We start from the raw sequence: 23,312 nt of genomic DNA, 5'->3' as shown, positions 1-23,312 counted from the left end.
AGAAGCTTTAGGCCTTCTAAAATGTAGAAGTCTGGCAAAATTATTGTGGATGGAGAAATTTGGTCCAACCTTACACTGTGGTTAAGGTGAACACAAAGAGGAGAGTGACCCAGACTTTTTAAAGTGAGGTTCTTTGCCCACCTTGTGTGGTGACCTTGACTGAATGTATCTCCTGTTCCAGTTCTGTGGCAAGAAAATAACAGTATTTCCCTCCTTTACAAAGTGCTTTGAAGCTTCGAGATGGAAAGCGCTGTGGAAGAGCTGGTTGAGCTTATTAGTAATAGCCAGGTGTTCAAAAGCACCATTTCATTCAGGTGTTTACATAGCAGATGATGGATACACATTTTTGGGCAGATTATAGAGCAGATCTCAAAATGCTGTTGAAGCCTTGTAAAGACTTGGCAGAAAGTTTGAATTCATACTGCTCTGTGGTTACAAACAGAACTTGAGTGCCTCACTGAGTATATATAGGTACAAATATACATAACGTGCATGTATACGTGTGTTTAAAAAGAGCATTTGTTAGCTTCCATTTTAAGGAAGAAACGTGCAAAGCCACATGCTCAGGGAAGAATTTTGTGCAGAGTATTAAGCAGTCTTGTGCCCTGCTGGATGTTTCAGACAGACTTAGGAGAAGATGTGATTTCCCCTGCCTCTTCCCCCAGAGGAAGCACAGGCCTGGCTCAGGAAGAAGCAGCATCTATCGCTGTTCACTCCCCAGCTCCTAAATCAGCTGCAATTTGCCTGTAAAACCCTACAACAAATCCATCCTGTATCTGGTATTTGCAGTAAATACTGCAGTGCAGCCTTAAATACTCCCAAATACTGAGTCACTGTAAAATCTGCCCGGACAAGGAGAGTTTCAGGTGCCTCTGTTTGCACCATTCAGATCCTGTAGAATGGGTCGTCCAGTTCCATGAAAACTGGATGAAAAATCATTGAATTTTCAAGAAACCCTTAAGAATTTTACTACCTGATGCAAAACTGCTGCTGCCGAGGATTTCTGCAGACAGGAAAATACAACACTTTTTAAAAGGTGAAGATTTAAAGACGCTGCTAAAACAATGTCATTATCATCCCCAGGTAACTATACGACCTTTAATGAGGTACCAGAGCACATGAAGTAGAAATTAGTCCAGAAATAATAAAGTTCTTTAATGATCATTAGCTCAAGCATACTTTGGGCTGGGATTGTAAAAAGAGTCTAGGGGAGTTTAGACGTTAAGTTTAATGGGATGTGGGGACTTGGGGGGGATTCAGCTGCCTGTTTCTTGTGGGTTTCTCAGAAATCCCAGCTGCTGTGTGTACACTCTCCTATGGTAATGGCCTGTCTGGTATCAGGAGATCCTCCTCCTAATGTGGCACGTACTGTCTCAGTCTGACCCTGGCTCAGACCTGCATCTAATGCCTTTGTCTCACATTTATCAGAGAAACTTGGCTCCGTCTGTTAGATAATTTATATCCTGCAGCTGTTTTTCCATCAAAGTTACCCAGGACACACGTGAACTTTTTTTTTTTTTGTATCTCCTGCTGTGCTCAGAGCTTCAGGCAGCGTCCCCAAGTCCTTGTCCTGGCTGCAGGTATTGCCCTCACATCACAGCCAACGCTTCCCCTGCTTGAACCCAGACATCCCGTTGGCAGTGGGAGAGAAACCATTGCAACCAGCACTGATCAACTGGGAAACTGCCCCTACATGGCATGGAAAGAGCTGCGGGAAGGGATCAGCGTGGACAAGGCTGTACGGCCTTTCCTCAGCTCCACTCTGCAGCTTGTCATAAATGAGATAATGCAAGACTACGCCAAAAGGCAACATGATATGAGCTTGGGTGCGTCGTATGGTATTACAAAAAGGGCATGTTGTAAACATTACAGAGAGGAATTAGCTGATGCCCTCATGTGAAGATTGCTAATCTGTGGGCTGTTCATTTATAAAGGTTCTCCTGGACTTTTTTCAGGCTCCTTCCAGTCCATCCCCTCTATTTATAGCTTCCTTTTGCCCTTTTCTGCCTTTTCCCAAGCAGTACCCGCAGTCCTATGAACTCACATCAGAAATCCTTCCATCGCCTGCAGTGGTCCTGTTGGGATGGTGTCAGGCACTGCGCCAGCTGCCCCTACCAGCCAGGAAATTCACCTCACATTCCCTCTGCGTTACAGAGAACAAAACACTTCAAACACCTCCTTTCACCTCTGCTGCATTCAGCTCTCCCTAAATAGATCCTTTGCCTCATCAGGTCTGGGATTATAATTCTTGACCTGGCTGTTACTTAGTTTAGCTAGGTGTTACTGGCATAATAACCTGAACAAAGGATTAAAAAAAAATAAAATTAAATTAAAAAAAAAGAGGCCTTTGGAAACTCTAGGGAAGCAGGTACCATCCTGCTTATACAGGATGAGATACTTTGCTGTCTGGAAATGAGTTATTTTGTATTGCTTTCCCAGTTCTCTCATCAACTCTAGGAGACAAGCAGGTTGGAGGCTCCTGTTAGCTTTCTTTCACCATATTTCAATTGTTTATTAATAGATGCTTCCAGTTTAGGTATTACTGAATCAAGTTCCCAAGGTCCTGAAAACTAAGGTGGTTACAAAATTTGGGTTCAGCACCCTGTATGGAGCTCATGCCTTGGAGAGTCTTGATTCAAGAACAGCACTTTATCTGTGCCACTGAGAATAAGAGGTAACTAGAGTATGTAAAGCCAGACACTTGAAAAGAGAGAAGATAAGAGAAATGGACACTGTGCATGGTATGAAATATGAAATACAGAGTGCGCAGATGTGGGGAAAAAAAAGGCCAGTCTCCTGTTCTATTTCTTCAGGGGGTTAATGATGAATTAAATTCTGTTGAGCTATGTAATAGAGATGTAATGCTCCGCCAGGAAAAGTTCTTTGTGTTTATTATGGACTACCATATCTGGCTGCACCAAATATATCAAAATAATCTAGGCAGGCCCATGAGATGATAAAGAAAAAGTAATTTTCTTCCGAATATTGGCTGTTTTGGCAATTTCTGCAGAGCATACATGCTGTATGTTTTAAATCATCCTTTTTTTGTCTTTTCTTTTTTTTTTTTTTCCCAGAAACCACAAGTTACAATGCTACCATTTTCTTTTTTTTATTGTTTAAAATTTAATATTTTTTTTCAGGATTTGTCAGCAAAAACTAGTATCTTAGTAATTTTCCAGGGTTTTGAGCATCTCTGAGAATAATAGCTTGACGGATCCTTAACATACAACTAACAACCTGCAAGCCCAGTTATGAAAATACTAGGTAGGCTTAGTTGCATCTATGTATTGAAAATCAATAGAAAAAGAATAGTGCTTGTCTTTGTTTGCCTTTGGTTAGAACTGATTGCAATTTTGTGTTAACTGAAGACCACTTTCCCTTCCACCTGCTTGAACTTGGGGGCTTTGTAGCAGAGTTTCTCTGAAACTCACTTCTCACTTCTGGTGAATTTACAATCAATAGGGCAGAGAAGGAGAGCAGAAGTTGCAGCACGGGAGATGGAACAGAGGGAAACAGACAGAAACTCACCCAAAGTGTCAAAAAGAAAATACTCCACTGCAGAAAACTGAAAGTCGTCTTCTAAAGTTGAGCGCTACCAATCTTAGCTACACGCCAGCAACGTGATGCAGTCATGACAAAGGCAAATACAGTCTTGCCTACTAGACAATACCTACTTTGATTGCAAATCTCAGCGTGCATGCCTCTGCACGGGTGATTAGTGCTTTGTGTGAGATGTGACGGGCACACGGACGAGGCAGGATGCTGTCCCTGGCCTGCAAAGCACCTCGAGCATGCTGATGCTGCTCAGCTCCACAAAACTCCAGCCTGAGAGCTGCTGTTGGTGCTGTCAGCATGGCAGCTGCTTCTCTGCGTTGCTTGAGGGGAGGCCCTCCATCCCCCTTCCTATATCAAAATCACCTTATCCGGCCACCTGGATTCAGCTGCCTGTAGCTTTGGTTGGATTTATTTATTTATTTTTAATAAATGCTGAAGCTCTCCTCTTCCTTTCAGCACCTGAAATCAGACAGGGGGTGAGGAGGGGACACTTGGGGCAATGACAAGTAACCACAACCTGGTGCTAAGTCCTGCCAGTCTTTTCCTGGCAGCTTTGTTGTGTGCTCATGCTAAGCAGACGATGAAAGCTGGCAGCTACGGGCGTATTTTGTGGTGCATCCCATGGCTGAGGGAAAAAGCTACACTGAAGCAAGCAGTTCACTGACCTGTCCAGAGCATATTATCTATACATCTCTTTCCTGTACTATCATTGCCTATATTTAATGCACTAGGTTCTAATGGCAGAGGCAGTTTCTTAGTGTTTGCAGAATGCCTAGCACAATACGCTCACAAAGTGTCAGGAATAGACCAGTACAACTGTTACTGACACAAAAATCTGATAATTCTGTGGCTGTGGTGTGTTCCACAGCAATGTGGGTTCTCAGACACTCCTTGCTCACATGTTTCCATGCACACAGACACATGTTACTGCTCTTGGGCTCATGCAAAGTCTAAATTCCATTTTTTCCACAAAAGTCGTAGTGTCATATGAAAAAAAGAATGTGACATTTCTCCTCTAAATGACACTCAAGTTTTTTACTTTTGGAGACAGTCTTGCTATTAAAGGCTGATATTTCCAAAGCTTCCCCCTGCAGTAGGGGAAAAGAAATGGTACTACGGGTCCCAAAGCAAGGAAACCTACGTATAGAGTATTTGTGCTGGAAAAACTTTCTGTTTCAAAGCTCCTCTGAAGAGAGGTAAGAGGAACAGCTGAGGGTCAGAGTGCAGGCCAAATACTGTTTTTGAGAAAGGTAGTCTAAATTCAGTGTTGCTTCCTTAAGCCATGGGTACTTACCTGTTACAATTAATTCTACAGCAGTGCAAATGGCCACCTTAAAGCCAAACAGCCCATTAGTTAAAAACCTTAAGCAATACTATGCACTTGAGTTGTGATTTACCAGTTACTGGCCCTTATAAACATGTAGGACTGTACTTTTTATACTGCTATTTCATTACAGCGGAGACGGATGATCAAATCCAGACCTCACGTCATCCTAATCATGCTTTACTTCCTCTAGCTTTTTTAGCTTAACGATGTGCCATGACAAAAGGCGATAGGACTGTAGCAAACCAAAGCCAAAACATAAACCCGAAAGTGGTCCCCCTTCCCTCCCCTGCTTCTTCTCTCCTCTCAGCTTTGGAGGCTACCTGAGGTTGCAGAGGAGAGATGAAATCATTGCTTTCTGTTCTACAGACTGACTTTACTTGTCCAGTTTGCCTACTATAGGATGCTTCTAGGGATGCCTGCATAGGGGAATCCCTTTTCAACAGCAAACAGAGGCTCAGAACACTGTATACCAGGCAGGCTGGCCCTGCTCTTCTACCCACTGCCAAATTTCAAGCCATGAACCCTCCCTTCCAGATGACTCTGCTAGCAACCAGGATTCGAAGCTCTGTTTCCTTCTGTCGTGCTTGGTTGGCTTTAGACCAGTGCATTGCATAATTGCAAAAAACACTGGCACAATGCGAGCTGCCTTCAGCTTTTGGGCATTTGTTTTAAATGGTATTTAGATTCAAAATAGGGATCTTATGGCACAGTCAGAAGTATAAAGAGGAGATAACTGTGATTTTGACCATCTTTCACAAAACCTTCATGATTGGGTTAATGTTCTGCACAGAAACCTTTCTCATTTGCTAGATGGATTTTACTCCATTGCTAAAGAGACAGCAGAAAAACACCTATATGTCATTTAAGTCCTCAAAATGAAGCTGAAATGACATTTGAAGGATGAATGGGTGTTGTGGATGGGGTTATACTTTTTCTCATGCCTTTATTGGCACAATTTCCCACTCTGATTCAGCTATTTTCTTTTTCATTTCTAGTTTTTTCTAACAGAGTACACCGGGCCTCTTCTAATATATCTGCTCTTTTACATTCGCCTCTCAACTATTTATGATCAAGTGGAAAGTACGAAGAACTTCCGCCACCCAGTGGTTCAGTAAGTGACATTTGTGTGAGCTGTGTCCTCGAGGACAGGGAGCCAGAGGGGTGGTGGCTGGCTTTCCAGGGCAGGGTCCTGGAAACTGGTCCCAGAGTCAGTGTTCAGAATTTCGGATGGTTCTCATCGATAGCAAATTGGAGTTTTAGCAGAACTCGTAAGCCTGGCTGAAAATGCAATTCCAGTTGCATCACTGCACCTGCTCACAATGCAGTATTTGCCCCAAATTGTTTGCACTCTAGACACGCAGCCTGAACAGAAGGTAAAATAATGAACGTGGGGTAGTAACCCAAAGTCAGGCTTGACAGAGAGGAGAGGACAGGACTTCAAGTGTCCCACTCTCTTCAGGTGTCTCTTCACAGTGCCTTCCCACTCACACGATGGGGAGCGTCAGCCCTCCTGCCAGCTCTCACCTAGGTACTCACCTTAGTTTTGAAACTAAGCTCTTCAAAGAGTAATCGTTCTCCAAGGCCATGTGCTACACATTTGAATTCTGAGAGTTTTAAGAAATGAAATTTAAGCAACAAACAAAAGTAAGAGCTTAGCCGCTTCTATGGAAGAGTGAAAAGCATATGTTGTATCTAGCTCTACAGAAAAAAAAAGTTAGAGGAGCTCACACAGAAGCACAAACCTGACAATTTTGCTTCTCTCCATCACTGTAAGAGTACCACTAACAAGAAAAACAAAACACCTCAGCTATGATACAATAGTTGCTGACCACAAAGAAATGAAGCCTGGTTAGTCTGCTAGAACTGAAGAGCGTACCAAAAAGAAACGAAGAGATGACAGCTGACCAAGATAACTTTTTAGGACCTCTGACAGTCCCTGCCATTCCCGAGCCTTTTGCAAGACTCTTGAAGAAACAAAGCAGATCTGATTATGTGAGTGATCAAGAACTGCTGCAGATGAGAAAGTGGCAAGCAGCAAAACGCCGTAACTGCCTCAGAGGCTCCTGGCTTTGCTGCCACCAGCCGTGACCCTTCCACAGGATGGTGGTTTGTGCACCAGGCTGGGAATTTTTCACATTTAAGGAACGTATCTTCAGTCTGATTGTCCCCATTCTGGGGGTGTTAGTGGAGAGACATTAAGGGAGTTAGTGGAGCTGGGAACAAGAACACAGAATAGGTGAATTCAAATCCAGAGTTGCAAGACGCTTGCCTTCTTTCTTTTGCTCACACACTTATAAGGAGAGAGTTTTTGGAGGCACAGAAAAGTCAGAAATACTTTTACCTTCTTTTAAGTGGGTAAGGGGTGTGTGGAATCCTTCCAGTGACCGCTCCTTAATGGGTTCACTATCAGCCAAATCGGTTATAAAATTCCCAACAAAGCTGGAAGTTTGCTCTAGCCTTTGGTTAAGTTGTTAATCATTTGAAATTTTCTTAGTTCAAATCTCTCTGGTTTAATTACTTTGAAATTGTTTAATCTTTGACTCTGGCTACCATACAAGATGCATAATAGAAGTATTTGAGATTTCGCATGCTGAAAGCCACTTTTCATTTATGCCTTGTAATTGGTTTGCAGTGAGGCAGGCTCTGGTAGCATGGTAAATGTAACCAAGATAAAATGCCACCAGGAATCACTCTTGACATTTGTTTTTGAAACTCAATCTCTATGAGCCGCAACTCATTTTCTGAAGCAAATCAGCAGTGCCTGTTATTGTTTCATAATCTTCCTCAAAAGAGAATCAGTATAATAATTCCTACAACAATTACCTCATTTCTTTGTAACGGGGAACAAAAAAGCCATCAGAATGGATTAACTTTGCAACAAAATCTCATTTTGTGTCCACAAGGAAATGAAATATAAACTACCTCCATGCAGATACTGGAGTTGGCAAAGGACAAGGAAACCATTCAGAAGCAATTCAGAATGTTTTTAAATGTCAGCCACATCCTACAGGAGCATTAAGGTAGCCTTAAAACATGGGAGACGTCTTTTGGAAAAGCACGGCAGACGTCTGCTTGTATACACAGCTGTCCTGTTTTAATGTCCTGTCAGGGCTGTGTATCACACTCAGAGCTTTAGGAGCTCTTTTTGATTCAGGGCTAGTGAAAATAAGCTGCTTCCCTACAACACGAAAGCAACTTTGTATAACACTGAAAATGATTCTATTAATCTTTGGTTCCAGATGCTTCAATTAAGACAAAATCTTAAATCCCACAGTTTCACTGTGACTCTGCAGTTTTGGAATATTAGTCCTTATTCTTTTCGTGACATTAAACTGTTAGGTAATAAAAATCAATCTTTTGCTTACCTTCATTTCCTTTTTTTTCCCCCCCTCCAGCCTGGCCTGCTTCTGCCATTGTTTACACTACATCAGACATCTTCTGGAGACGTTATTTGTTCACAAGTTTTCTGGAGGGCACACTCCTCTGAAAAATATGATAAAGGTGACTGTGCTTATTATTTTGGCAAGAGAGAATATCCTCATGTTGAAGTAGTCCTTGGAAGAAGATAGGAAAATAAAAAATAATTTATTTTCTAGCTCCAGCGATTACGACTAGTCAAAATATAAATACGAGAAAAATCTCAGGGTCATATCCCCAAGGACATGAATTGAAATCTATGTCCATTTTAGCTCCTGCATGTCAGTGTCCACTTTGACTCATCCACCCAAGGGGCTGATTGTCATGTCCAGGATATTTTTCAGACTGAATGCTATTTTATTACGAGATACGCTGCTGCAATAACTAGCAATGCTGACAGAAATCACAGTCCACTTTCTTGGTGCAATATGAATACAGTGCAAGAGACAGCTGTTGCATTAGGAAGTTAAAAACTAATTACAAATACAAGTGTGTATATATATATATATTTCTCATTCTATAGACGGAAGCCTCGGTAAGGAAGATACATAAAGTCTTTTGTCTCCCAAAAGCCTTCCAAATTTCAGCCATGTGTCATTATAAGCTCTCCTTCCTTTTATTTCACTCACTGAAACTCCTTTTGCATTACCCCACTCCCCATCCCTGAAAAGCCTCTCTTGCAAAGTTTTGCAAGACATTTAACATTTTTGTGAAGAAGATAAACATACGTTCAGGATATCTCCATTCCAGAGTCAGAAAGGAGCTAAGAAGATATGCACAACTAGAGATGCTGTGTTACAATACACGTTTCTGAAAAATAAAGAGGAATATAAGCTACAGCACCTATATGGCTTAGGCGCCAGAGTGCCATTTCTAAAGTGATCCATGCATGTGGGAGTTAAAGACCCACAGTAACTGTTGTCCCCTCACATCTGTGGCACATGCACCAGAGTGGCATTGCATAGAAAGATTGAGAAGACTTTCAGTCTGACTTGCTGCCCTACTTTGGGATGGGGCTGTAGCCAGTGCCAGCACACTACCTGAGAAGGTACAAAGTGTGGGACCTTTAACTTTGACACGTAGAAAGGCTTTATCCAGCCTCCACGGTCATTTCAGCTGGCTGGCTGGTGAGTTCGTTTTTTTTTCTTGTACGGAGGATGGGAGCAGTGACCCTTAAGAAGGGCAGGAACACAATGAAATTATCTCTGCTTGAGCTTTTCCAAGCCCATGGCTTTGGTCACCGAACAAAGGTAGCTGGGGTGCTGGCTTTTCACAAATGGATGGAACTGGGCTGAATCTATGGTGGTAGGTGCAGTACATAGCTCAAAGGCACCGAGGGCCTTTTTTCACCAAGTTTAAACCAGGCCTATTTGGATGTGCCCTTTATTATCTCAGCTGCTTTAGCGTTCCGTTTGGCTAGCTCTATCTTGCCTGGAAATACTGAATTTAAGGTATTGTCACAGCTCAACTGTTTTAACCAGCCCCAGGCTTTTAATAGTTCAACTCAGAGAAATGTGCCCTTCAGTGCTGGAATCAAATAATAAGAAGAAAACAAATGTCAGTCCCTACAACAGGAATGAAAAACATTCAACAATGAAAAATCTGCACTGTGCATCCTTTTTTTTTTATTTATTTATTTTTAGTGGCTTCATAACATCTTAAAAGATCTATATTCTGTAACTCACAAAGCCACTGCAAAGTCTTTGAGTAGTCATCTGGGTTTTGCACTTATGAGAATTTATAGTTGCAGTTCATACTTGCTTTGCATCCTTTCCAACAAAAAAAAAAGTATCTTTTGTCCATACCAGGGCTGCGCCTTTTACTGGGGATTCACTTCTTGGATCGCATACTACATCAACCATCCGCGATATACGCCACCATGTATGTATAAGTAGAGTGCAAAATTAACCTTTGTTTTACGTAGTTTTTGGTGTGCAACCTTAGGTCCCCCAAAATCAGTAGCTGTTTCGGCCCTCACATCAGATGATATGACTAACCTGGACAGAGACTGGCCTTTGTTCCCTGTCAGAAGGAAGGCTGGTGTGCAGGTGACACTCCTCTTGGGTCACTGATAGTTAATGTGCAATGCAGTAATGCTGCAAACAAGGTTGAAACCTTCTGAGACACCATTTTTATCAGTCTGGGCCATTCCATCAGTAGGCACAGCTTCTTTATTTATAGAGAAAACTCTTTGCTCAAGATGCAGCTTGAAGCCAGAAGCTGTGTTTATTCCTTTAACTTCTAATTGTTTGCCACTGCCTTAAAATGGCAGTTATATAATGGGTCAACACTGGCACCTCTGGCACAGTTAGCTGGATAGAGTTATTTTGGATGTAGGAGAAGGTGACCTCCACAGCCACATCCGAAGATGGTTATTTTGGCGACAGGTAAGGAAAGGCGAGCAGATAGTTACAGAAGGGAATGCAAGAGTGGTAAATTAGACCAGGCTGACAAAGGGCCCATGAAGAACATCTGCTTAGCAGCTACATACTCAGCTGTTGACATGTGCTGCCCATTCTGGGCAGGAGCTTTCGCATATGCCCTTGGCAAACAGAGCCATGCACCAGCCAGAGAAAAAACGCTTGCAAAAGTAAAGGCTGGATGAGGCTTGGTCAGTGAAGTGAAGGACGTACATATGGTTTATGGCCCTCAGCCATGACCATGGTTTACAGGAAAACTGTAACTTTGGAGATGAACATGGTACTGCCCTAGAGTGGTCTGGGGACGACAGCAAAAAGGAGATGGCAGGTGAAGGGCAGGTAAAAATTGCGAAGGATAAATACACCTCTTGCATGGCGAGACTGTGAAGCAGATACAGTAAAGCCTCACTACTCAAAAAAATAATGGCTAGCTTATGTCTTGGGTTCTCTGCTCAAGGAGATAGAAAGGCCTGTGGATAAAACAGAAGGATAAAGGTGTAACTGCCAGCCTGGTTCTCCCACTGATGTTCACTTCATCCCTCCCCTTGCCTTTCCAAGGATTATAACCACCAACTGTTTTGACAAAGTACTTGGATGAGTGAAGCTGACAAATGATAGGAAAAGTTAGGTGAAAACCACCTTGAGATCAGTGGTGAAAAGACTGGCATTTCTAGAGTGCCTTTGCTATTTACATTGTCTTCATATTGCGTGATAATATCCACTCCTTGCAGAGCCTGTCAGGAAAGAAGTATTTCTGCTCCTCAGCACTAGATTAATTTCACCCATTGCAAACCATGTGCATACTGTAAAATGCAATTTATCATTTCATTCTATTTTCTAGCATTTGGCCATAGACAAGTGTCTCTTGCTGCCCTTGGTTTTCTGGTAAGTACAAAATATATATATATATATATTAATGATTGTGCAATAGGAACAACTTATGATTTAGCAAAATGCAGTAATGCTGCTATGCGTGTGTGTATATACGTCCACTCTCCCAGTCCTGTGTCATTTGACTGGATTTAGTGATAATCTACCAAGGTTTCTGGGCCAGGAAGTCTCCTCGTATTACTTGCCTATACAGAGCTTAATGTAATGCACTGCATCTGAGAGCTGTGAGAACTACATCAGGATTATTACTACTCACAACTGTGCAAAACAATAATATTTAGACAGACTGGAACTCAAAAGGTTCTAAGACAGAGGAACTTTACACTAAGTAGACTTTCCAACTCTGTACCCTGAATAATTTACCCTCGGTAGATATTAAAAACAATTAAAAATCCCTGTCAAAATGGGTGAAGCCAAGGGAAGCACAGGTGATGAAGGATTTTTGGTGGCATTTGTTTTTCAGACTGCTTGACTTTGTCTTTGTGTAGATAGAGTGAGATATACCACTTTTGGTGTTTGGATAGCCTTCCATTGTGGGCTGTTATGGCAGGCAGAAATAATGGGTGAGAGTGTTTTGGTCTCATCTGAAAACAGAGCGATGCCATAGACAATCGGGGTGGCTTTTAAAGGCGATGTCTTTTTGGGAAGTCTTTGTAAGAAACAATTCACCTGGATCATTCTAAGGATGTATTTCAAACAGGCTACTCAACACAGGTTAAAAAAAAAAGCCTCCTGAGAGATTTAAAACCTTGCAAACTAGACGGAGAGTCAAAATAGTCTTTGCTGGGAAGAGAGGAAAATGAATAGTTGCACCCACAGGTGACTGCTGAACCTGATGTTTCAATGAACATAACTATATCCTAGGACAGAGGCTCAGTAAGATAAGAAATTCTGACACGAAAATGTGTATTCTCTTCCATCCTCTGTTGGCATTGCAGTTGGAAATGCTGAGTATTAACTTACCCAAGCAAGCATGGGTAACTGAAGCAGCCAGCCTCTTTGAAAATCAGTTGCAGATCAATTTCCAGAAATACAACAGGAAGAGAAGAAAGTAATATATCTTGTCCTTCAGACAAACACTATTCTGAAAAGCACTCAAACAGCTCCTGTGCGAAATACAAATGCTTCCGTAAATCAGAACCCTTAAAGATCACAGTTTTGGCAGTGCTCATCTCTGGGGTTGGCCATGCAGTCCTCAGCTTTTCCTGCCCAAATAAGGCACAGCAAAGACATGCAAAATCCTCATGCAAAGAGGCTTACTTCATGAGGCTGTGCAGCTGGAAGCAATAGTCCCATAGTGTGGTGCCAGGAGGCTGTGGTGCGCAGTGGTGCACCCAGAGCCTGACTGTGCCCTTTCGAAGCTCAGGGATTACTTGAAACCAAGCAAACTAGTTGCCAGTAAAACTAGCCCTTGACAAGATCTCTGCAAAGGAGCAGACATCCTTTTTAAAGGAAACATCCTTGTGACATGCTCTACTATAACTTTTATGGAAAAGGATGCCATCAAGGCAAGCCAAGAGCCCTGTTGAGGATGTTTGCTGCACAATACAGCCGTCCTCTTGAGCTCTGCATCAGAAGATCTGTGGTCTGAATTCCTACAGCTCTTTAGAGGAATTCATACCCAAGGAAACTCAAAACTTTTCTCTTTCAGACATCGTGCTGGCAGATTCTCTGACAACTTAAAACAGCAACATACAAAAGAAAATGATTTGAAGCTGTTTTCACAAGATTCTTAAACATATGAATGAAATATTTGTAAGACTTATTTTTTCTCTAAGACTTGTCTTTAGTACATATCCTGATTTAAGTGTATGCAACCATAGCTGCTGTAAACAACAGTACAGAGTAATTTGAAGAGTGTCACCAGGCCCTTCTGAAAGATTTTCCTATTTAGAGAAATTGCTCAAAGCTGTGCAGGGATGGTTATCTTACAGGGTACACGTGGAATGCAAAGAGGAGAAACAGGATGTAGGCTTCAACAGTTCAGCCTCATAAAGATGCTAAGGCTTCTGTCTGCACTTCTCCACTGCCCCACTTTTTATATTTCTGAGACACTAAAGACTGGCTTAGGTTTAGCAGTACTTCTCAATTTAGAGCATTACCAGCCACATTTCTAAAGAGTGACATAAGAGCTACTTACTAGCTGAATGCAGCTGCAGAGCCAAAGGTAAGCCAAAGAGAATCCCAGCAGAAATGCCCTTTCCCTGCTTTAACTTACAATCAATTATGGAATTACTACATGTTATCTATAGCGTATAAATCTGTTTTTCTCCACAGTGATATAGGTAGCACACCTTTCAATCTGTACAGTGTTTCACAAAAACAGTTTAAACTTTTAACCTTTTTTTCTTTTTGAAGCAATTGTAAACAGAAACAATCATGTTCCTAGTTTGTAATCAGAAGTACCTAAATTAAATGCACTTCTAATGCTGTGGCTAAAATTACAGCTCCTGATATAATGTTTTATAGTAGAATTTCCTTTTCTGCCTATTTAATGTTTCACATCTGGTGTTTATGATAGATGACAGCTAGGTAGTTGTAATTAAAAAAATAAAAGGACTGCAGGATTTGACCCATGACTACCTATCCATGCAGAATAACAGCTTTGCTAGCAGGAGAACTGATTTCAACTTTCCTAACAAAAAACACAGAAATCTCTCTGCCAAAAAGGGGAAAATTCTTCAGCAATGCTATCTGCAATGTTCTTTCAGATAATGGCACGTTTCAATACAAAATGAACTTATTTATTTCTTTCAGTTAGCTTTCATTAAAGTTTGTTATGGCTGCCTTTTTCATAAGTGGCTTAAAAATCATATTTCACTTGTTTTCTGTATTAATTTTGTGACTTTACACTTTTAATGTCTCTAGGTTTTAGCAGTCTTCCTCCTTATTATTCTAATTTCTTGATTTTTGCCAGCTTAAAAAAATTAAGAGTGATAAACAATACACGAAAACATAACTTTTTAACACTGCATTTTTTCAGTGTGAGAGAAGAAATCGGTCTTCAAACCCAGAACTGAATAAAAAAGTTCAGTCCAAGACTGAAATGTGTACTAGCATTTTGATTTTCTTCATAAAACAAGGGAAAATGAAAAATACAAAATGAGGTTGTTCTACTGATAGGTTTTCTTTTCCAGGCAAACCTGAAGCCACCTTGTTCTACATGCTATGTAACCAAACAGGGAGACCTGGTGCCTCTTCTAAAGATTTTAACCATCTAAATATTAAATATCAAGTGTGAGAATTTGGTTAGGCTGGAAATGGCATAAGCAGAGAGTAGCAGAACAAGGAATAATGTTGGCTCCCTTTACTTTTAAATTCCTGATTATTATCCATTAAATGAATTTTTTCAGAGTGGTTCAGAGAACCACTATGTGTTTATTCAGCCTGTTTTTTCTTCCTCCACGATTTACCTAACTACTGGTTTCCAGACTCTCACCCCAGCTTCTGCCCATGGCACTCCCTCACTGGGCACTTGTGTGTTGGACAAAGGGCACAGCATGCATTTCCCATAGGGTGGCTGTGGAAGTCCTTCCAGAGTATATTTTGGAGACAGAGACAAAGCTGTAGGGGAGAGGGGGGCACTCTGGTTATGCACGGTAATGCAGCTAGCATTTTAGGCATACAACTGAAAAGATGTTTTTAATGTCTTGCAGATGTGTGAAGCTGGAAATCACTTTATCAACGTAGCGTTAGCTCACCAAAATCACTCAGGTCTGTTTCATATTTGTCTATTTAAGACTGAAGTGTGCTTAACCTATCCATCTTCTGCTGGTATATAATAATTTATGTATCTACAAGCATGGAATAAAGAAAGATTAAGTAGGTACCTTGCCATCGGTACGATGTGCTCAAAATAAATGTGGTGACAAGGAAATATTAACAACACTTGTTGTTGTTCTAAAACTTGTAGCAAATTTATCTTAATTATACACACCTACAATTTAAGTGTGAATTTAAGCATGGAATTCCTCTAAAGCATCCTGTTGACAACAGAGAATTCAATTTTAAATCAGTTTCAAAAATTTAAAAGTGAAATTGCTGAGGTTTAGATATACCCATCTCACGCACAGATACACATCCACATATGTACAAACACACGATAAAATCATGAATACTTAACACAGACATCTATCTAAGTGTGCATATGTATGCTTTTAAAGGCTGCTTCAGGCATGTTTTTTTTTTCAGGATCTTTTATACCTTGCAAATAAAACCTATATATACTGGATATACTAGAAAATAAAATATATTTTCAGGTAATAATAGTGTAATTTCCCACAATAGCATCCTATTCAAGAAAATACTTCACCATGGTACAATCAACTTCATACGCTGAAGTCAGTTTCTTCTGTTCCAGAAAGCTTTTGATGTACTGTGGTTAGGCCGGTGCTTATGTTGTTTATTGCAAGGAGTCTAAAGCAGTTTAAAAGCAGCAAAATCATTTTTTTAAGCATTCTCAGTGCCTACAAGTATTAAAGACAGAACTGTTTCCAGAACTCGAAAAGTGAAATGCTGCAATTTATATAAGCGTTATCAGTGGCTGTAGAGAGTAGTGCTGTTAGCTCTGGAGTTGTTTTCCTGTTCTGCTCAGGAATGAAGGATGAGGATGCAAGAGGGGACAGGTTCATGGTCATGAGTCAGGCTGAATAAGATACATCTGCGTCCTTTATATCCCAGAAGAGTGCCCTTAGCACTCTCCTGCTGGCTAGTCCACATTAAACTACTCGTTTCTCTCTTCCTCCGAACAAAGGTCTTATGCTTTGGACATGCCAAACTTTTCCTTAGCATGGCTTGCTAAGCAGTGTCCTCACTGGGATAAATGCAGCTTTGCTGTCTCAAAGATTTCACAAAATTTCCAGACTATGACTATACTCTGGAAGCATTGACCAAAGTGACCCTTGTCACATAGCTTGTTATAGGGCCTTGTTCCCCTCCCCGTAATAAAACCACAGACTTGTCTTTTTCTTTTTTCTTTTCCCTTTTTTATAAAGGAAGTAAAGCCTGTTTTCCAAGTCCAACCTACAACCCCTTCACATGGCTCTTCTTGCTGGTATCCTGTCCCAACTATACATATGAGGTACATGACTTTCTCCTGTTTCTTTGCTAAGGGCGGGTTGTTAGGTTGTGTAAAACTTTCAGCCTGTGCCCACAGCAAATCTGCAGCTCCTCCACACATCTCCCTATACATCAAGCATTTTTGTTCCAGAGTCTCCTTGCTCCCACAAATGTTTCTCCACCAGCCCTTCTCTTCCCTCACATCTATAGCATGACTTTTGAATATATTCTCCTCCATTACAGAGTCCCCATCAACCAAATGATTTACCCCCCATCTCTTCGCCCTCACGCAGCATGCTGGGTGGTCCCTTTCTACCTGTTTTTCTTCTCTCTCTCGTGCAAAGTCTTAGGCTCTTCTTGTGAAGATTTTCCCTTTTGTTTTGTGTATACAATTAACAATGCCTCTTCCTTTGCGACAGGTTGGCTCTTGGATCAGTTTCACAGTGATGACACAAACACTGCCAGGTAAGTTTGAAATACAGCAGAGATAGCTCTGAAATTGTTGTTTGTGGAGGTGAATTCTGTAAAATTAAAACGTGCCCCAAATTTACAGCACATGATATACTGTCATCAAATCTCCCCTGTGACAGGACTGTACGAACCTTCAAAGTGCTACCCTCAGAAAGTTGTGGGGAGCATGAACACTACTGAAACACCCCCAGTCAGCTTCTTTGGATCTAAACCTACTTTTTTTTTTTTTTTTTGTGAAGTATTATTGTTTCTTCACTTTTCACAGTGAAAATTAACTTTGAAATTTAATTAAAAAAATATATTTTTCATTTATAGTCAAACATGATACAGGGAACTTTCTTTTCACTGTAAACCTGGAATGATACTTCTAATAGGAAGAGCTAAAAAGACATACTGAGTAGTTCCAATGAGTAAAGACACACACAGGTGTCAGGATTTCCCCATTTGCTTTTATCAGGCACCCAATTCCTAACATCAACCTGCTTAGCAGTGTTTGCAGATCTTGCTCAGTATTTTCCTGAATCCTTAGAGCCCTAAATACCCATACAAATATGGTCCCTGGGACTGAACTCCCCGGGACTGAGCTCTCCAGAACATTCACTTTTTAATTATCTCTCCATTCCAAAACAGAAAACAATAAAAACTACTTGCAAAAAGTAGCCCCACGTGGTTTACAAATGAAAAAGGAAGGGATTTCAGAAGCGACTTAAACTCCATCATGACAAAATAAAAATAAAACTTTTAATTTTGTTTGAAAGATAAAACATTTTTGTGCTACAGGTCCAGGTATGGAAATGATCTGAAAGTTCAGGGACATTGTAGGGCTGCATTCCCGGGGGCAGAGAACAGCAAAGGATGCTGTGTGCACATCCTTTCAGTGACTGTCCCAAACATAACTTGGCCAGATGCCAGATGAATCTGATCCCCCCAGCTCATTTTAAGGGAGAAAAAGGGTACTGAATTTGGAAAAAAAAAAAAAAAAAAAAAAAAAAAGCAAAACATTGTATACTTCTCAGCCTGAAAGGAGGGGAACCTAAGAGACCTCTTACTGAGCCTTCATGACCACAGCAGGGGCCCATGCATCTACACTGAGGCTTTTGTGAGACCTCACTGCTGGGCAGCTTAATTTGCGGCTGTCTGCTTGCTCCAGGGTCCAGATGTACAACAAAACGTTACAGCACAGCTCCCTGTTGCGGTTGGAAGCTGAAGGTAAAAATGAAGCAGTTTTATAGGCCAGAAGCAAATCAGAGAAACAGTCGTGTGTGGTCAGGGAGAATTCTGTGCCGCGACTGCACGAGGCCCAAGGAGGCCGTGATTTATGATGAGGCCAGAGGTGTTTCAGGGTGTCTCTAGAAGATGTGAACATCTTCTGCATGCATTCTGACATGGCAGCTGTGAGCCTCAGGACACGTTACCACAGCCACTGCAAGGCTGAGAACGAGGGCAGGGTTAACTTGTCTCTGCCCACAGAAGAGACTGCAGACTTTTCCCTAAAGCCTCCTGTGTTCACAGAAACAAGCGCTGAAAGAAAACACGATCCTTTTTTTTTTTTTTTTTCCCTTTTTTCTTGATAGTCGGCATTTTTGCTTTCCTGATGGTCATCCAGATGTCTCTCTGGGCCCAAAAGAAACACAAGCTGTACCTGAAGAAATTTTATCCAGAGGTGCGGAGAAAAGCAGCTATGATTCCTATCATCTTCTGAGCCCTTCACAAGAGTTGAAGCCTAAGTGTACAGCTCAATAACTAATGCAGAGTAAATGAGCCATTTAATTCAGTAACCAAAGAGGACAAACTACTGGATATCTTTTTCAGAAAAATAACAGATCAAAAAGAAGAGGTTTTAATTAAGTGAAAAAAAAATAGTTCTTGAATTCTTCTTTCCCTCTAAAAGATTTTTAATTAATTTTCTGCAATGGAGCTAATTGGGAGATGATGAGAAAATTGTTTATGTTGAATATTAGGCTAGATATTTAGCAAGTGTAAATGGGCACAGATACTGCTGGAATACACCTCAACTGCATGCATTCAGATCTGGTGATTTTAAGGTTTGGTGTTAGATGTTGACCAGATGCATGGATTTTTGCATCTATTAAACTGCACAGAAACAGCATGTCCTGCCTCAACTCCTCTAAAGCATCACATCAAAGGATGACTTGCTAAGCTGTTAAAACAGTTTAGACTACTTTTACAACTTTTTTTTTCCGTCTTTCTTTTTTATTTGATTCTGATAGCAAATAGTTCAATGCAAATTGGCTTAAAATGATTCACTGCAGAGATGTCTGGTTTTCTTTTATTTTCAGGTAGGCAGATCAGCCCCGCAGTCCCAGGAGGGGACTGTTTGTGAGCTGCTTCCCAACTTGCTACTAATTTGCTGCATGACCTTGGGTACATCATTTAAGTGCATACCCCCTTTCTCACATTAAACAGTTCTGGAAATAGCAGAAGACTTTCTGGACTAACAAGCATGTTAAGATCTTCTTGTTCAGTGCCCGACTGCATCTGGACACCATTCACTTTAACTTGTATCAAGCACTGTGAAACCCTTGGGCACGAGGTGAACCAGATTACAGCTTGTTATCAAAAAGGAGAGGGATCCTGACAAAATTTCAGACCCTATCTGAACTGTCACAGATGGACACTGCTGAATGGCTTCTGCTCCACTTCAATTTGGTCAGTAAGTTCTCACTGCTACTTTACTTTCCAGGACATTATTTTCTAGGGGATCCCCTGGATTTGTTATTCAAGTCCTGAAAACTGTTTAGCTCCATTTGCAAATCAGTGCATCCTTGCCATGCAGAAGCACAATTGTAGTTAGAAACAGCAAGAGAATCAGAACTGTTTAAGCATGCATTTATGGCCTAACTCTGTATATCTTAATTCTAGTTTCATTCTACTACCATTGCACATTTATCAAGGTCTTTTGGCTCCCTTAGGCCTGTGAAAAGGTTTGCCTGAAAACCTTTAATTGTTAGAGAAATACCAAAATACAGATGCAAAGTAGGCAGTCTGTCTCCTAGAGGCACTGTTATCTTAGCACTAACCCAAGTGTTCTAACAAAGTTCATTTGCCCCCAAAACTGTGTTTATATTCCTCTTCTAATGTCTAATCTAGAGTCTCACAACTTGCCTATTAGCAACAATAACTCATTTTCATCATGGTAAATAAATCACTTTCCATATTTTTTTTAACTTTTAAGCTGATAACATCTAATTTTATTTTAGTTTTATTCCTCTCAATGGAAAACCCGAGTTACAGTGAACACCCAGTTGTCTAACCCAGACTACTAATAAAGATCTGTTTCAGAAAAAGTATTTTCTGTACTCTTTAGTCACTTATATCTAACAGAAATATTTTGAAACTTTTTTTCCAACCAGTGTTAGACATGTGAGTCATAAGAATGTTGTCTCTTTTTGTTTTTAACTCCAGTTACTGGGATTCTTTTAATTTCAGGTCAATTAAATGTCTCATTTGAGCAGTCTTGAAGTTTGAATAGTTCATGAGGGAGGGTAACTTGATAATTTATCTAGTAGTCTCTTGGTTGAGATTATTGCAGCATTAAGTCTGTTCAAGGCATGTTACCAGAGTGATTCCAATTGCTGGGAGCACAGTTCCCCTTCAACAATTAGTTTAGGCCAAGTAAGTACTTCAGGAATTGTTTACCTCTCTGATTTTTAGTAGGTCATTCAGTATGTGAGGATAGGGGAAGAAGGGTGTTGGCTCCCTAATTGAATGACTGAAGTTTTAAAATCAGGGCAGGAGCAAATACTAGGTAAGAACAAAGGAAGATATACAACAGGCTGTCTCAGAAAAAAATAAATAAATATGGCAGATATTTTGGGATTCGCTGATGTGATCTTGACTAGCTAAAATTGCTCTAAATTGTGTTAAGTCACTTCACAAATAGCAATAAATCCAACTTCCTGCACATTCATGGATCTTTCTCTATTACTCTACCTTCTGTGATTTTCAAGGCAAGTTCTGTGTGATTAGAACAGATAACTTATCTCCCTGTATTTGCCAGTAATTTTAGCCACAAGCATCATGTATGTTCTGAAACAAAACAATTATCTCCACACAGGCATTTTCTTGGGAAACTTTGTCATGACTACTAATTACTTGGGAAAAACAGAGTCCTTACTGAGCTCAAAATACTCTGATATTTTCTTGTATTAAGGGCTAATGAGGAAATAAATGGTTAACTGAAAACACGTTTGGCAATATTCTCTCTTAAGCACAGACCTAACTTTTTCAGAGTCATCAGTAGGAGGAAGACACGGGCAGGGTCACCTGAGTGCCAGAATACCATCATCTTTCAAGGTCAAAGGGAATGAGCCAACATCCAATGTGACCCATTGCTCAGGTAGTTGCACCCTACTTTGGCCACTTAATACAGAGTTAGTTAGTCAACAGACATTGTGAAGGATGTCACCATCACAGCACTCTGCATGCACTGGCATACATGGGAAAATAATCAGGGAAACGTGAACGAAATTTTTCAGTCCTGCTTCCCTGTGGGGGCCATGAAATCTACGACTTGCAACAAACAAAACAATTCTTTTCCTTTGAGCTCACTCTCTTTTTTTTTTTTTTCACCTGGAAAGGTGACGGACTGTAGGGCAGTGAACCCACAGCCCTGTGGTGCTCAGGATTTTCCTTACCCTTGCCTTTTGCTCCAGTGGCCAGCCTGAGCTTCCTTGATGCTGCTGCCAGCCTCCATCTTAGACGCAACATAATGATGTTTGTCACAAGAAGCAGGAGGCTGAGCAATGTATAGCAGAAGAATCAAGTGGTCAAAGTTGGAGTGAGACAGATTCTGGTTAGATGCAGGGAGCCAGCACAACTACTGGCACAGGTAGGGCATCTACTGGGGCAATTCCTGCTCAACACTCTTCAGAAGCTAGGCCATCCAAGCCAAAAGACCACAAATACAGCAAGGTACAGAGACATGAGCCTACTAGACAACAGTTCTGGCAGGGACAGTGTGAAAATAATCAGCTGAAGTCCCACGGAGTCCTTCCTGGCCTGCCCAGTAAGGCTGGTGTGAACACTACTGCTCAAAGTACTGCTTTCTCTCCCATCGGTGGAGACTCCTCACACCAAGGTCCCTTTGTGTTCACCCAGGAGCTTGCTGCTGGTTTTCTGCTGTGATCTTCCAGATGGGTAAGTCTCATCTTTCTCAAAGTCTAATTTCAAGACTTTCAAATGGGGTAGCCTAAAGTGGAGCCTTTGGTTTCACAAATCTACATTTTTGTCGCCTGCTCTTGCCATGAAATGCCGACCTTGACAAGAGCAGGCACCAGCTCAGGCTCTCTGGTGATGCAGTGAGGCATTGTGATGGGGAACCGAAGTGGCAGATGCTCCTGTACACAGCTTGGCAGCCTGCATTTGGATGCCCAGTTTGAAAAAGCCCTTAAGACCCAGCCATATGCTTGTCTTATAAGACAGTTAACACATCTTCCCAGTTGACAGGACTGAAGATCGTCTCACTGATTTCATCTTTCCATAGAACACTGAAAGCAGGAGAAGTGAACAGGCAGATGGTCATCCTTTTTTAAACATTCCATTATCATCAAAATATCTTGTACTTTCCATTGTTTTGTATAAAGAAAGTGACTCTAAATTGGCTTTTATCACACTAGGAACTGAGATAAAGCAACCTGATAGCAAAGTAGTTCTCTGAAAGAGAGCCTGCAGTGATAGCTAAATATAATAAAATAAAAATCATTGGATGTGAAGACTTCTAAAGTACACTATAAGAGGGAGAAAGCTATAGGAAAGCAAGAGACTATTTATCTATTTATAGTTTTAAGAAGTGCTGCTGAACTAAAAATTAATTCAAACCATAAAGAGTTTTTCAGCAAGCTAATATTTTCCACATGATGCTTTATTGGCTTCCCTTTTCTGTATTTTCCTAGGCACAAGTTTTGTCTCCAAGCTATATTCCCTGTCATTAACATTCATGAAAGCTTTTAGAGAAATGTACTGTATGCCAGTTCCAGCGTTCCACAGATAAACGTAAATGAAGTGTTGCGTTGTCACTGCACAGTGACAAGTATCTACATGAATAATATTTTACTACGAAAAGCCTGGTTTATCACAGGTGAGTGTATAAAGGCTGCTGTATAGCTACAATTAAAGGCAGTTTTCATAACATACGGCCTTAGCATCATGGA

The 23,312-nt window shown here is 40.9% G+C and overlaps 2 protein-coding genes across 16 annotated transcripts in view; one reads left to right on the top strand and one right to left on the bottom strand.

Annotated features, from left to right (window-relative positions):
* Positions 1-21,345, top strand: part of TECRL (trans-2,3-enoyl-CoA reductase like) — a 67,921-nt gene extending 46,576 nt beyond the window's left edge. For 3 of the 4 annotated variants that reach the window (XM_080591876.1, XM_080591877.1, XM_080591875.1), the window contains 9 exons: positions 5,878-5,993; positions 8,278-8,383; positions 10,108-10,180; positions 11,561-11,604; positions 15,267-15,324; positions 16,605-16,690; positions 17,088-17,133; positions 18,714-18,802; positions 19,440-21,345. In XM_080591876.1, the coding sequence (XP_080448002.1) occupies positions 5,878-5,993; positions 8,278-8,383; positions 10,108-10,180; positions 11,561-11,604; positions 15,267-15,324; positions 16,605-16,690; positions 17,088-17,133; positions 18,714-18,802; positions 19,440-19,562 (741 nt within the window). In that variant the 3' untranslated portion in view covers positions 19,563-21,345. The remainder of the gene's footprint in view (positions 1-5,877; positions 5,994-8,277; positions 8,384-10,107; positions 10,181-11,560; positions 11,605-15,266; positions 15,325-16,604; positions 16,691-17,087; positions 17,134-18,713; positions 18,803-19,439) is intronic. The other variant, XM_080591878.1, reaches the window with a different exon arrangement.
* The window catches only part of LOC308195061 (uncharacterized protein), a 535,750-nt gene that overhangs the window by 56,447 nt on the left and 455,991 nt on the right, over positions 1-23,312 (bottom strand). For all 12 annotated transcript variants that reach the window (XM_080591884.1, XM_080591886.1, XM_080591888.1 and 9 more), the window contains one exon: positions 8,248-8,365. In XM_080591884.1, coding sequence (XP_080448010.1) covers positions 8,248-8,253 — 6 coding nt within the window. In that variant the 5' untranslated portion in view covers positions 8,254-8,365. The remainder of the gene's footprint in view (positions 1-8,247; positions 8,366-23,312) is intronic.

The sequence above is a fragment of the Anser brachyrhynchus genome, assembly GCF_964034855.1.
Source record: "Anser brachyrhynchus genome assembly, chromosome: 4".
Lineage (NCBI taxonomy): Eukaryota > Metazoa > Chordata > Aves > Anseriformes > Anatidae > Anser > Anser brachyrhynchus.
This window is presented reverse-complemented; position numbering and strand designations above follow the sequence as displayed.